The 15,136-nt window shown below is 40.5% G+C and overlaps 1 protein-coding gene across 9 annotated transcripts in view; it reads right to left on the bottom strand.

The window, feature by feature from the left end:
* LOC127508280 (galectin-3-binding protein A-like) overlaps positions 1–15,136 on the bottom strand; it is a 41,632-nt gene that overhangs the window by 9,436 nt on the left and 17,060 nt on the right. The window contains exons 1-5 of one of the 9 annotated variants that reach the window (XM_051886037.1): positions 9,013–9,198; positions 8,494–8,697; positions 8,285–8,416; positions 7,624–7,885; positions 1,841–3,137 (exon numbers count right to left, since the gene is read on the bottom strand). The exons of 1 other annotated variant lie outside the window; for it this stretch is intronic. In XM_051886037.1, coding sequence (XP_051741997.1) covers positions 2,102–3,137; positions 7,624–7,885; positions 8,285–8,416; positions 8,494–8,697; positions 9,013–9,052 — 1,674 coding nt within the window. In that variant the 5' untranslated portion in view covers positions 9,053–9,198 and the 3' untranslated portion in view covers positions 1,841–2,101. Of the gene's footprint in view, positions 1–1,840; positions 3,138–7,623; positions 7,886–8,284; positions 8,417–8,493; positions 8,698–9,012; positions 9,199–15,136 lie in introns of those variants that run through there. 7 more of the 9 variants (XM_051886042.1, XM_051886040.1, XM_051886044.1 and 4 more) reach the window with 7 other exon arrangements.

Here is a 15,136-nt window from a genome sequence, read left to right as displayed (position 1 = left end):
AAATATCCATATTTAAAACTTTATAAAGTAAAATAACTAGCTTCTGGCAGATGGCTGTACGCATAGATTTGCGGTGGAAGCGTAACCCCTGACCTGACGCATGAGTTAATGATGAACGTGGAAGCACAGAGGATAGAGCAAAACAAAACACATGGTCACAAGTCTAAAACGAGGAATTTTAAAGAGAAATGTTGGAGGATTTCGATATGAGAGAAGATGAGCTTGAGTTTGTTGCACAGCTCTATTTGTTTGAACCGCGAGAAGCGTCTAAGCTTACGCTACTCCTACATCCTGCGTTTCATTTGGCGCAAGTCAACTTGCACAGCATGCGTACAAAAACCCCATTGCTTCACTTCCGAAGGCCTTTATTAGCCCCCTGGAGCCATATGGATTATATTTTTGATGAATGGAAGCATTTATTTTGGGCTTCAAAACACACCCCCATTCATTACCATTATAATGATTGGAAGAACCAGGATGCTCTGGGCAATGTTCTGCTGGGAAACCCTGGGTCAGGCCATTCATGTGTACATAAATTTGACATGTGCAAACTATCTAAACATTGTTTCAGACCAGTTACACCCCTTCATGACAATAGTGCTCCTCAAGTGGCCTCTTTCAGCAGGATCATGCACCCTGCCACACATGGTTTGTTGCCCTGCGGCCTTCAAATTCCCCAGATCTTAATCCAATTGAGCATCTGTGGGATCTGCTGGACCAACAAGTTTGATCCATGGTGGCTCCACTTCGCAACCTACAGGACTTGAAGGGTCTGCTGTAGAGGTCTGCGCGGGACTGTTTTTTTTTCGGCCCGCTCCCGCAATGGTTCTATTCCGCACGCACCTGCTCCCGCCAAAAATTCACTCTGTGTTCACCCGCTATCCGCATGTAGTGATTTTCTTCCCGACCCGACGGGTCCCGCTAAAGATCGTTTCCAGAATCTCGCGTTTAAACTTCCCCTAAAGAAAGAGAGTGATTGGGGATAACATATATAAAATGTTGCATATACAAGATTTGTATTTGTTATTTGTCTATGATGCTGTCAACACCCTAAAAAATGTCAGAGAAAAAATGTCACAAAGAATATCAGGCCAAATATCACAAAGAAAAATAGGCTAAATTAAATAGCCTACAACATGTCCCTCAAAACTATAGGCTATGCCAAAATTACATAAACGAAAACTGTTGGCTTACTAGCTATACTGCAAAATGAAATCTTTTTTAACATCCACACAAGAACAGAATGACGCTGACTGACGACCGTTTCAGAACGTCTCTACTCCAAAATCCGATCGCAAAGGTTGAATGTTCTCTGAAGGTGCACTCGCACAGACCTCTAATGCAAAGAACATATCTTGTCAGGTTTCTCAGGACAGGGAACTGGGGACTGTGTGAACGCCACCACTGCAGAAAGTTTTGTTCACTTCAAGTTCAAGCACAGATGCGCTGATGTCAAAGCATCTCGGGAGCGACCGGGTTATTGTCAGACCGCCCGCTCCCGCCTAAAGTACACTAAAGTTACCGACCGCAATCCGCCTTTCATTCAAAATTTAATCCCGCACAGCAAGAAATCTTATCGGGTCCCACGGTTTCCGCAGACCTCTAGTCTGCTGCTAACATCTTGGTGCCAGATACTGTACCTTCAGGGCTCTTGTAGAGTTTATGCCTTGGCGGGTCAGGACTGTTTTCACAGCAAGCGGAGGACCGACAGCATATTAGGTAGGTAGTCATAATGTTTTGGCTCATGATTGAGATGATTGAGCTTAATCAGATTTACCACTTTACCAGCTTATGATTTCTTACTAGCTAACCAACAGTATAGCAGAATATAATAAGAAAACTGCAAAAGAAATTATGAACATGCTTTTTTATTTATATTACGGATCTTTAAACAATCAAACATGATTAATGTCTAACAATAATGATTACATGAATTAATCAAAATGATTAAATGAAAACCCTTCACTTATTTTTAAAATGATCATAAACTGACATTGAACATTAAATGAAGATTAATCATGATTTTATTTGATTGAATTTAATAAAATACTTAAAAAACTAAAATAGTGGCAGAAAATGACCTGATGTCAACAGTGTGCAGTCAGATATACTCTGGACGCACCACAAATCTAAAACTGTAGTCATCAGGACAGGGGTTAGGCAGACCCATACTGCTGTTTTTTGGAATCACTGCCATGTCGTTTTTGAAGTCTTGGACATGAAAGACTTTGTTTTGATTCTTACAGGTGAGAATTAACCTGTTGCTGAAGCGAATGGTGTTAGCGTAAATGTACTGATTGCCACTTGCGAGGAACCTTGCAACAGGAAAAGAATCACATGAAAGACCATAGTAAGAGCATTCCTGAACACTAAGAAAAACCTGTGCTTGCCACTGGACCTTCTGCTCTTTGTAAAGAGCACTAGGGTGTGCAGGAGTGGAGAAGGTTTGAATTCTGTTATTTTGGCCATAGTTGTACTGATAGTACTGGTAAATTGTGGTTGTGTCATTGATAAAAACACTAAACTCATCAGCAGTGTAGATTCTGGGCAGATAATCATTACTCATGTTATCCATTTTACTCCTGATCTTAGAGAAAGGAAGAGCATTGAACTGAAAACCTCTGAGCAGACCAGTTAGGTACAGTTTCTCATGATTCTGATGGAGAACATTTGAGGAAAACTGCATTTCATACAGTTTATCCACTGGGATCAAGAGGAAGCGGATGTGATTCAGGAGGCTGGCCTGTTGTTCTGAACTAATTTCATCACCTTTGTCTTGGATCCATCTCTCTAGAGCTTCAAGAAGTAAAGCTTCATCCTTCACAACCAGGTCTGAGCGCTGCAGCAGAGCGTCCATCATGTGAAAGGAGATGGTGCTCCACACAGGAGAGCTTATGAGGAACTCGCAGTTCCAGGAAAGATACTGAAGGACATTCTCCTGCAGAACAAGGTCACCTGTGCGGACGCCATACTCGTACATGGATACCTGTGTCCGGAAGGTGTTGTCTTCAGGAATGAGTGAAGTGAAGACCCTGCCAACATCCTCCATAAGCTTATTCACTTCAAAGATGAATGCCAGCTGATGGAGACATTGAGCTGATGTGATGGAAACATCAATCTGACGTGTGTACAAATACCTGAGAAAAAACAGACATTATTAGTTTCACTGTAGTGTGTCTTTAGTTCTGACAGGTCATTCTCAGAAAAGAGTGTCATTTGGGCCAAAAAAGAAAGAATTCAGGATTTTTATAATTTTGTTGAAAAAGGCTACTGCAAAATACGGAGCCCTGCACATGACATGCAAGAAAAAAATGTAAATCATGCGCACGATTTAGTAAATTGAGGGAACAAATTAGTAAATTGAGCGTGTGATTTAGCCTACTATTTTTTTCCTGCATGTCATGTGCAGTGCTCCGTAGCAAATACTTACAAAATCATATTTTCCCACCTCTTACTACATAGGGGAACATATCTCCACCTGTGATTAGATTACTGATCAAATATCGGGTTTTCATCAGCGAGGTCTGATGCTAATATTTACAGGGCCCAAGACGAAATTTTATGGATGCCTCCACATCCTCCAGAACTGAAAGAGCTATTTATTGTTGCTATGCCTAATGCTAAAGCACTATTATCTCAACCCTGTTATAGTACGTTTATAATTTATTTAATTAATTTGTCACAAAAAAAAAAAAATGAAATCGATAAACTATTAAATTTTTCTATTGAAATGATATTGTTTCGTTTGTGTGGGGGATGGGCTGAACCATTATTTTCCAGTTTATCACTGTAAAGCTGCTTTGAAACAATCTGTATTATATATAGTGCTATATAAAAAAGGTGATTTGACTTGATAGGGGCCAATTAGGTAGCAGCTTACCCCATCGAATGAACCAATCTGAAGCAGGGGAGTATAAATTTAATTGGGTGTAAGATTTCCGCAAAGCACTGACCGCAGCGTGTGGAACTGGGAAGTGGTTGTAGCTGGTGGCTACAATATTGCTGTGTAAAGCTTAAAATAGTCTATCTAAAGGCATGAATATACTACATGAAAAATGCTATCCCAATAGACTACACAACTTTTAAAATCTGAACATTAGACATCATGCACTGGGCATCATTCACTAAATGACTGACACACTATGAGAATTTGAAGTCATTCCAAACACAACAAACTCACATGGAAACATGTGCCTCAAATGAAAACAATAGGTGTGCTAAAATTGGCTCAAAACATTAAATATGTTGGATCTCCTCCGAATGGATGGAATCATTTGTGATTTCTGACTTGCAGCAATTAACATTGACTCGTCTAGACTGCAAATCAGGGCAAAAACCCTGTAACCTCGGTTCCCAGAGACAAGAGAAAGAGACATTTCATCTGTAGCTTATGATATGGGGAAAATCAATTTCTCTGAAAATACTAAAGCTGTTATAGAATCATGTTAGTGTAACTACACTGGTCAATGATGTTCAGGTATGCAAAATAGAGGTGGGCTCATTCACTATATAAGGCGGTGCCAATCATCATTGCCCTGAAGTAGAGTAAAGCTTGTGAGAGACCATGAGCTAAGTAACACAGCAACAACTGCAATGTCTCATTCCCTTATTTCAGTAATCAGAGATGTTCCCCTTTGCTTTCAGTTCACTCGACATTGCACCAGGAGCTGATGTTATGGGGAACATAAAGAGTCCCGCATTGTTACAGCGGAGGTCTAGCCCATGCCTAAGTGGATCCTTGACCATACAAGTTCTTCACAGTAAGGAAAGACACATAAAGAAGCTCAGTGATATGTTTGCCAATATGAGTATGTTTGCACAACCACCAACATACACATTATGCCTAGTTAATTAAGGTAAGAGATCACGGCATTGCCGGCATCATGATACCATACAGCAGTAACTATTACCGGACCTGGCTGAACATTGCAGTTACAGGGTACACACCAAGCCAAGATAGTCAAGATGGTGGCAGCTTCATTGCATACGTCACAGCAGTGTAGTTAGCAAGCGTAGTTGAACACTACACCAGAGAAAAAAAGAGGGCAGTGCTCCTGTGCACATGAACCCAATAAAGCAGCGGTGCACTGGCACTGTCTCAGTTTTGGTTATAAGCCTGTGTAAGGCTAACATTCATGCCAATCAGTTGAACAAGGCGGTAACAGCTATGAAGAGGATAGGGCAGCAGGCAGATGTTCATCTTCTTGCACAGACAGAACCTGCGATGCAAGTGATATTATGTTATTGTAACATCCTGCTGACAGTATAGACATGCTATTCACCCATGCCCATGAGTAAACCACACTTCTGGTGGAGTGGGCTCTAACCCCAATAGGACATTTCAAACCTCTGTTTGAAAACAGGCAGTGCAACCATAGAAACAAGAGAGTCTGAACTCCCAAGAGTGCATTTTAACCTTTTCTGGGTTTAAGAATAACTCTACAGTCACCTGGCCCAAATTCAATCCAGGACACATCAGTTGACAATGCTTGCACATCCCATACTCACTTTACAGAAGCAAGCGTGAGTAAGAGCACTGTTTTAAGAGAGAGCACCCTTAGATCATCTGACTTCAGTGACTCGAACAGGGGGCCCATCATAGCTTTTAGGACCAATGTGAGATACCAAGTTGGCAGCGTGGAAGGGCGAAAGGGGGTTCAGTCTCATCGCGCACTTCAGAAATTAATCACCAAGTTACTCTTGCTGACTGATCGATTATCAAATGACTGTGAAAAGCTGATATAACAGCCAAGTATACTTTGAGTGTAGGGGGCGCAGGGCCACCGTCAGCAGCCATAGTAGCACCCTGTAGCCCAAGTCTGGTTGCCCACTGAACCTAAGCAGGGTTGAGCCCAGTCAGTACCTGGATGGGAAACCTCCTGGGAAAAACTTAGTTGCTGCTGGAAAAGGTGTTAGTGAGGCCAGCAGGTGGTGCTCACTCTGTGGTCTCTGTTGGTCTTAATGCCCCAGTATAGTGATGAGGACACTATACTTTAAATATAGGCCCATCCTTCGGATGAGACGTTAAACTGAGGTGTTCAGTTTAACGTCTCAACCGTGATTCTCTGTTGTCATTAAAAATCCAATGAAACTTCTCATCAAAGAGTAGGCATTCTGGCCTATAGCTGGCACGTTAGCTGTTGTACTGTGACTGCCGTCACATCATCCAGCTGAATGCTGCATACTGGTGGCGGGTGAGGAGAGACCACTGATATGATTGTAAAGTGCTTTGGTTGTACAACCGTATATAATAAAAGCACTATATAGAATCATCCTTCCTTTACAAGCACTCTTGAAAAGCGTCTAGTGGAAGGAGCTCTTGCCTCAGTGATAGCGTCTAGCACACATCGGGGAAGCGCATCTGGTGCTGGCCAGAATGGCAGATTCCACAAATACGGGTTAGGACTAAGTCCCCTGCCTGAGGGGACTGTGTCATAGAATTGAGCAATTTGGCTGGATAGACCTGCAAAAGCACCATGGTATGGAGGGCAAATGCTGCTTGTCCTGCTGCAGCATAGGCTTTCTTGGTGATGTAATCAGTGGTACAGCAGGGTGCGCTGCTGCACAATGCTTCCACCCCAAAGCTGTAGGGGTTGGCACAGTCAGCGGAGGAGAGTTGTTCCTGCAGCACAGGCGCGAGCTTAATACAGGGCTTGCTAGGACTTAGAAATCTCCCAGTGGACCTCTGTGGAAAAGAGGGCGCATTTCTGAGGGGCAGCCTCATGAGTGTGGCCCTACTGAAGAAACCACTCATCCAAGTGTGAGAAAGCTTGGCAGATGAGGACCACTCTAAACCGAGTTCTTCTGCCTTGGTCAGTATATGGAGCAACTCCACATCCGTAGCTAGAGGGGGGTCACCTGTTTCACTGTGTCATGCAGACGGCATGAGCTCACCACTTGACTCTCCATCTGCTGTGGGACATCGTAGCTTCTCTCTCCATGGCTCAGAGATGGTGGCAGAAGAATCTCACTGCAGGATTTGGAGGTGAGATCATCACCTTGGATTAAGGCCAACCAAAGGTAGAAAGTCTTGATGCTCATTTCATCACAGTGCAAGCTCCTGGATGGCTCTCTCTGCATGGGCCTAAAGAAGACCCAGCTGTTGTGCCCAACTAGGAGCTCCATCAGGCCTGCACAGGACTTGCATTGCTTGAATGCCATCTCGAGGATATCCTGTAGATGTACAGGGGAATGAAGCTATGAATTGTCCTCTGATGAGGCTCTCATCAACGGCAAGTTGGCTACTTCCAAGACAGAGTGCTGTCTCAAAGAGAAAGATTCTGATGCAATGATAATCTGTGCCACTTTATATAGCAGATGAGCCCGCCTCTATCTTACACATTGAACATCATTGGCCAGTGTACTTACACTGTCATGATTCTAAGCTTCAGTATTCTCAGAAAAAGTGGTTTTACCTATAGCATCAGCTACTCACAGAACTTTCATTAATATAGTTTTTTTTTTCTTTTGTTTTGCAAGGTGGGGCTTATTTTACTAGATCCACAACATTAAATATTCCAGTTTATCCCATTCATTGTACTAACACAATAGGCCACCAAAGACACCATTCCAAAGAATCACACAGAATAAACTGAGAAAAAAGCATGGTCTTAAGAAAGTTACCTGAGAAAAGCAGAAACATGAGGATGGCACGTCTGGCTGACATCCACTGTGAGGTTTCTGGACTCATTTGTTATGTTTAGTTCTGGATAAGTCATGAGGATCATACTGTGCACACAAAAAGTAAATGTTGGCTCTTCACTGAGGTCTCGTACATTAATGCTGAAATCACAACCATCTCCACTGTCAAACAGAAGACCAAGATCATCAGACAAACCCAGACTGTTATCCACAGAGAACTGACGATTGCTGGTTATGTTTGTACCTGCAAAGAAAATATAATAATTAAACCGATTAAAATGTTCCTCAAGTTCCTCAATTTAATAAAAGCCATGGTTAAAGCATGTTAGAAAACAGAAAAAAACAAAACAGAAAGTGATCAAAATTTCTGTGAATAACTTTTTATAGCAGTACCTTGAGGACAATTGATACAAAATCACAAGCAAAGATGGAGAGGACACGCTCATTCAGTTTTCAGATATTGGACAACTCTTTTTTTTTAATGACAGTGCATGAATATTTGCCTATATCCTTGCTTTCATTAAAGAAATGTCATTATAACCATAAATCTGAACTAAAACAAGTGAAAAGAAATAGAGAGTATCACAAAGCTAAATCCACAAGCAAGAGTTGTAATTTCTGTAAGATCCAGCAGATGTCTTACCAGTCTCACAGATCACTCCTGCATCCTCTTTATGTGTGCAGTCAGTAACACCCCAGCCTTTGAAGCAGCATTCAGACAATGAGCTCTCAGAGCCTCTACAGTTCATGTCATCCAGCCAGATTGGACCAGAACCTCAAAAGTATAATAGAACAAATATAAGACGATCAAATATGTAACGATCAAATTCTCGAACTCACTTTGCACAATACCTTCACCATATTGTCCTCCAGGAGCAACTGATATCGCTCCAGGGAAACCCATCTGACGACACACCACTTGCGCTTCCTCCAGGTCCCATCCGTCATCACAAACTGTACCCCACTCTCCATCATGGTAGATCTCCACACGACCAGATGAAGGCAGATCTCCGACAAGCCTCACTCTGCCCTCCCGCTTAGGCTTTGACTGCTCATCTGCCACAAGCGATAAACTTGTTTATATAGATGGTTTATGAAAATTTGCTCAGAAAACCCACAACAAACAAAACAGAGCAATTTGTAAAATGACGAAGATTTTATAAAACAGCAAGATCAGATTCGCAGCTTTGCATACCCAAAATTTATAGAAGATTACATTCCTTTACTACACATTCTTTTATTTGTAAATACATGCATTTTTGTGTAATATATATATATATATATATATATATAGAACAGACAAATGCTTGCGATATAGTGCAGGTCATATTGTTATTCAAATTTAAAGCAGTGGTATGTTCAGATACTAACCAAACGCTGTGCTGACACATGTAAAAACAGCAAAGTCCATACAAGATACATGATCAATTGCTTGCTGTAAAAAAAAACTCTTTAAAACAGCAAATTAGGATGAACACGATTCAAGAGTTCTTACGGAAAGACTAACAAATCCTCGTCTCTCATCTAAATATCAACAAAATCAGGTCAAGCATTGTGAGATATATCACTTACATGTTCTACCACTGTCCAATCAAATTTGAGGACTACCTTAAGTTTCACTTCATGAGAAAATAAAACCTGGTATACTTGAATAACTGCAGTGTGCATTTCCAAACAAAACCTATAAGTAGCTTTAGGTTTGCTGCAAAAACAATTCACACAATGCGAAAAAACAGGTTCTCAAGTAATTTCTAAGAATGTGTAAATAAAAAGTCTATGTTCAAATAAACCTGACTGTTTGCTTTTGCATTGTATTCATTTCCACGAAAGCATTCAGATCCTGGGTGTTGGCATTCTAGTGACTTCTGTGATTAGACCTGGCTTTGAATCAGACTTGAGCATGACACAACTGAAACAAAGCATTAACTTTTGCTGCAGAAAAAAAAAAAGACTACATTTACTTCAAGTTTGCATTTATGGTCACATATATTATCAAATGGGGATTTTTCTTGCAGATAACTAAACAATTTTGGATCAGAACAGAAATTCAAGAGTTACAATACTTTAAACAAATTAAAATTTAAAGTAATCAGTGGGGAGGAGATAGAGAGTGAAGATGAATTACAGAGGAAAAATCCCTGGGTTTATAAATGACCACAGAAAGGCAAGACATTAGTGCTCATCTGAAGCCCAGTGCCCAGATTTCTGAGAGGGACAAAAACAAACTGATTAGGAAGGTGAGCTCATTTATGGGGTGCTCTTTGCCCTGTGTTGATGAAACTGGGCAAGAAAGGATGGTTTAGGGAAACTGTCTTCCATCATGAAGTATAAATATCACTCCCTTTATGGTACAATGTGTGCTATGTGCCATTCATTTAGCAACAGACTTATCTACTCACATTCCTCAAAAGAGCGATACAGAAGGTCTTTTCTTCCAACTGCCATGAGATTGTTTAATCAAATGATTAAATTTTAAAAAAAATGAAACCAACCAACCAACCAACCAACCAACAATAAAAGGCATATCTTATGTGAGTTTGAAAGAGTATGTTTCACAGAAAATTGTAAATGATGAAAAGATTTTATGGATGGAAATGAATTCATGAGATATCAAGAAATCAGTGGAAAAATATGTTTATTATAAATGTGTGCTTTATTTATAACATCTGGCACTGTTACAATACAGAAGGGTCGGAGACAGAAGATGGCAGAGATGGTAGTTTTATTGAACAACAGCAGAGCAAACAGAAGTGCGGGTGAGTATAAAGTGTACTTTGCAGGTGAATGGTGAGATGAGGGATGATGATACTGTCCTATTGTGTTGACTAGGTGAGGATCCTGGAAGATGGTGGAGAATACACTTGGCTGAAGACTGGCCACATATTTTTGGGCAATAAAACTAAGCCTTATCTGATGGGCCATGGTAACTGAGGCCCTTGCACAGGCTGGTCCGTAGGGGAGGGTCCCACAGGCCTCAGAGTGAGTTTTAAAGCTTATTTGTTAAATATGACAAAAAATTGTGTCTGATTTGTCTCAGTCGTTACACATGATAACAATAAATCTGAACAAAAACAACAGAAAAGAAATAAATGAATATAACTGGGTAGCATCACAAAACTAAATCCATGAGCAAGAGTTGTAATTTCTGATCCAGCAGATGTCTTATCATTCTCACAGATTACTCCTGCATCTTCTTTATGTGTGCAGCCAGTAACACCCCAGCCTTTGAAGCTGCAATCAGACAATGAGCTCTCCGAGACTTTATGGCATTGGGCCAGACTGGACCAGAGCCTTAAAAGTGTAATAGAACAAGACTATTGTTGTTATCACAATGCATAACGATCAAATTCACGTCCTCAAATTGAAGGACTTTCAAACAGAGCTGTATGTCACAGATGAAAGTTTCTCATGTTACCATTTTGGAGCAGATGCTATGGAGGTTTAACACCTTTATTTTTGAGGAGGAGGTCCATAAGGGCATGCGGAAAAAAATCTGGCCAAAATATGTTTTAAATATATGCTAATAATATGTTGTATATATATATAAACTGGATAAGGTATTAGAATAATTTGAGGCCCAATTAAAAGAAAAAGATGAATGTACAATATGTTTTTAGAACGTGAATGCAGCGTGAAGAAGGGCTTTTGATTGCTTTCTTATAAACATCAAGTTAAAGACCAAAACTAAGAAGTGATCGAGCAAGTGAGTTTGATGTGGCTATAACTCTACAGAGCACAGGAGGAGACGCCATTTCATTCAGAGACAAGAAACTCAAGTAGCATTAGAGGTAACGACAACAAAACATTTCTTTCCAAACGTTCTGGTCCCAAACATGTTTAGACAGTGCCCTGCCTTCAGTAAAAGGCAATGATGGACAGGAAGTATTTTTTACTTTGTTACTGTAGTATGACATTTTTTAAGTATCTGCCTATTTTATCTGAGTATTTTTATTTTGGGAAAGTTTTGCTTTTACTTCACTACATTTTTTTACTACATTTAATAAAAACGCTTGAAAGCAGCGTCAATTCTTAAACGAGCTGAACCTGTTAAATTGGATCGCAAATCACACTGAATGATTAATTCGTGAATTAGATCGATCCAATTGCAGGCAAATTTCAAACGGCGCCCTTAAAGGGCCCTTCGAGAAGGAGACGTCATTTGTAGGGGTGTTCCAAATGAAAGTAAACAACTGAATCCCTTCACGAAGGGCCCCTGTTAGCGAGGGGTAAATGCGATGGTCACTTCAAGGAAGTCATTTTGTCATTTAGGGCTATGGTCATGTGACCCAGCGAATACTCGTGATTTGAAAGGTAAGAAATGCGTTAAGTAATGCAGTATCTAAAGATGAGACAGCAAGTTTTAAAGTTGAGAACAGAGAAATACACTCACATACACACATATATAACATATTTAAAAACAAAAATTAAATAAAAATAATATATATATATATATATATATATATATATATATATAGGTGCTGGTCATATAATTAGAATATCATCAAAAAGTTGATTTATTTCACTAATTCCATTCAAAAAGTGAAACTTGTATATTATTCATTCATTACACACAGACTGATATATTTCAAATGTTTATTTCTTTTAATTTTGATGATTATAACTGACAACTAAGGAAAATCCCAAATTCAGTTTCTCAGAAAATTAGAATATTGTGAAAAGGTTCAATATTGAAGACACCTGGTGCCACACTCTAATCAGCTAATTAACTCAAAACACCTGCAAAGGCCTTTAAATGGTCTCTCAGTCTAGTTCTGTAGGCTACACAATCATGGGGAAGACTGCAAAAGACGACCATTGACACCTTGCACAAGGAGGGCAAGACACAAAAGGTCATTGCAAAAGAGGCTGGCTGTTCACAGAGCTCTGTGTCCAAGCACATTAATAGAGAGGCGAAGGGAAGGAAAAGATGTGGTAGAAAAAAGTGTACAAGCAATAGGGATAACCGCACCCTGGAGAGGATTGTGAAACAAAACCCATTCAAAACTGTGGGGGAGATTCACAAAGAGTGGACTGCAGCTGGAGTCAGTGCTTCAAGAACCACTACGCACAGACGTATGCAAGACATGGGTTTCAGCTGTCGCATTCCTTGTGTCAAGCCACTCTTGAACAACAGACAGCGTCAGAAGCGTCTCGCCTGGGCTAAAGACAAAAGGACTGGACTGCTGCTGAGTGGTCCAAAGTTATGTTCTCTGATGAAAGTAAATTTTGCATTTCCTTTGGAAATCAGGGTCCCAGAGTCTGGAGGAAGAGAGGAGAGGCACACAATCCACGTTGCTTGAGGTCCAGTGTAAAGTTTCCACAGTCAGTGATGGTTTGGGGTGCCTTGTCATCTGCTGGTGTTGGTCCACTGTGTTTTCTGAGGTCCAAGGTCAACGCAGCCGTATACCAGGAAGTTTTAGAGCACTTCATGCTTCCTGCTGCTGACCAACTTTATGGAGATGCAGATTTCATTTTCCAACAGGACTTGGCACCTGCACACAGTGCCAAAGCTACCAGTACCTGGTTTAAGGACCACGGTATCCCTGTTCTTAATTGGCCAGCAAACTCGCCTGACCTTAACCCCGTAGAAAATCTATGGGGTATTGTGAAGAGGAAGATGCGATATGCCAGACCCAACAATGCAGAAGAGCTGAAGGCCACTATCAGAGCAACCTGGGCTCTTATAACACCTGAGCAGTGCCACAGACTGATCGACTCCATGCCACGCCGCATTGCTGCAGTAATTCAGGCAAAAGGAGCCCCAACTAAGTATTGAGTGCTGTACATGCTCATACTTTTCATGTTCATACTTTTCAGTTGGCCAAGATTTCTAAAAATCCTTTCTTTGTATTGGTCTTAAGTAATATTCTAATTTTCTGAGATACTGAATTTGGGATTTTCCTTAATTGTCAGTTATAATCATCAAAATTAAAAGAAATAAACATTTGAAATATATCAGTCTGTGTGTAATGAAAGAACATAATATACAAGTTTCACTTTTTGAATGGAATTACTGAAATAAATCAACTTTTTGATGATATTCTAATTATATGACCAGCACCTGTATATATATATATATATATATGATGTATCTTTTTTTGAAACAGTTACGTTAACAGCAATAATAAGAAATTTGGAACATCCCAGGTGAAGATAATGAAGAAATTACGATGTCTTTCATTGCTCCCTTCACCAAGTGCATTCCAAACGGCTACATAATGGCGCAAGTGCCCTGCTCCCTCCAAAGTCCCCACTTCAAAGTCTCTGCCCTTCGAAGTGAGTAGGGCCAAAGCCACTAGATGACAAGCCTGCAAACATTAGCCAAAAAAGTGTAATGGCTAATGCTAACGCTGCAGCTGCGGTAAAGATAGCCAGTATGCAGGAAAGATGCTTTTTTTCCAGCGTCGCGTCATTTTACGTCACGAGAGGGAGTCGTTCGTGGAGCTCTGTGTTGACTCAGTGCAGAGTAGGATGGTATTCAGTAACTGCTGTCGTGAATCAGTGTGTTTTCGGTAGTTTTTGTATCCCATTTATCATCGTCATGGATTATTATTTTGTTTGTGGGGGTTGCACAAACTCCAGCCCGTCAGGACATCGAGTCCAGAGGTTTACTAACAAGAAAAGGACGGTGCTATCTTCCGTGCCTGGGTGTGTTTTGTGCAGGTGAAGAGACGGGACTTCACTTCTGCATAGCTTCGATAAACGCGTTCATTATAGACCGGATATCATCTCGGCGATATAATGGAGTTCAACATTGTAAGACTACTGTAAATGATGATATTAAATGAATAAACTTACACACGCGATGATCTTCACCGTTCTAACTTGAATCAATTTCAACACTGATGAATACAAATTATGCTCACAAATGCATACAGTCTCACACTCACACAAAATAGTTTTGAATTATGTGCTGGTAATGTAAACTCCAATTTCATTCATGCCATATGTACGTTCAAGTTCACACAACTATAATCATGACGTCACATACATCCTCACACTCAGTGAATGGGCACGGAATAAACATAACACAGAATTAATGAATAAAGGATAACATGAAACACATACAGTAACACTACTTATGTTCGTCCGCCGGGAGACATGAACACGGATCCGTCAGAGATGCAGCTCGATGAAAACGTGAACGTTTTTTTTATGTTTTTATACATGTGCTAACTACCAAATCAGTCGTGATGAGAAACCGCTATATCACGTAACGTTAGTGTGGACGGATATTAACGAGTGTGAGATATGCCTGATCAAAGAAATGTTATTAGTAATCAATAACGTTACTCCTAGATGACCAATAATGATAATAATCTGTACAATATTGTGATCTGAGCACATGTGTTGCATATCGTTAGCTAACGTGTATCTATACACTGACCAGCTAACACTGGTCTCCTGCCCTGTTCTCCACTGGTTCTCCTCACACAACAACTCAATTTGTCTCTTTTGACCGTTATTCTGTCTAATCCTGGCCTGTCCCTGCTCT

This window comes from Ctenopharyngodon idella, chromosome 3, assembly GCF_019924925.1.
Source record: "Ctenopharyngodon idella isolate HZGC_01 chromosome 3, HZGC01, whole genome shotgun sequence".
NCBI classification, from domain to species: Eukaryota; Metazoa; Chordata; class Actinopteri; order Cypriniformes; family Xenocyprididae; genus Ctenopharyngodon; species Ctenopharyngodon idella.
This window is presented reverse-complemented; position numbering and strand designations above follow the sequence as displayed.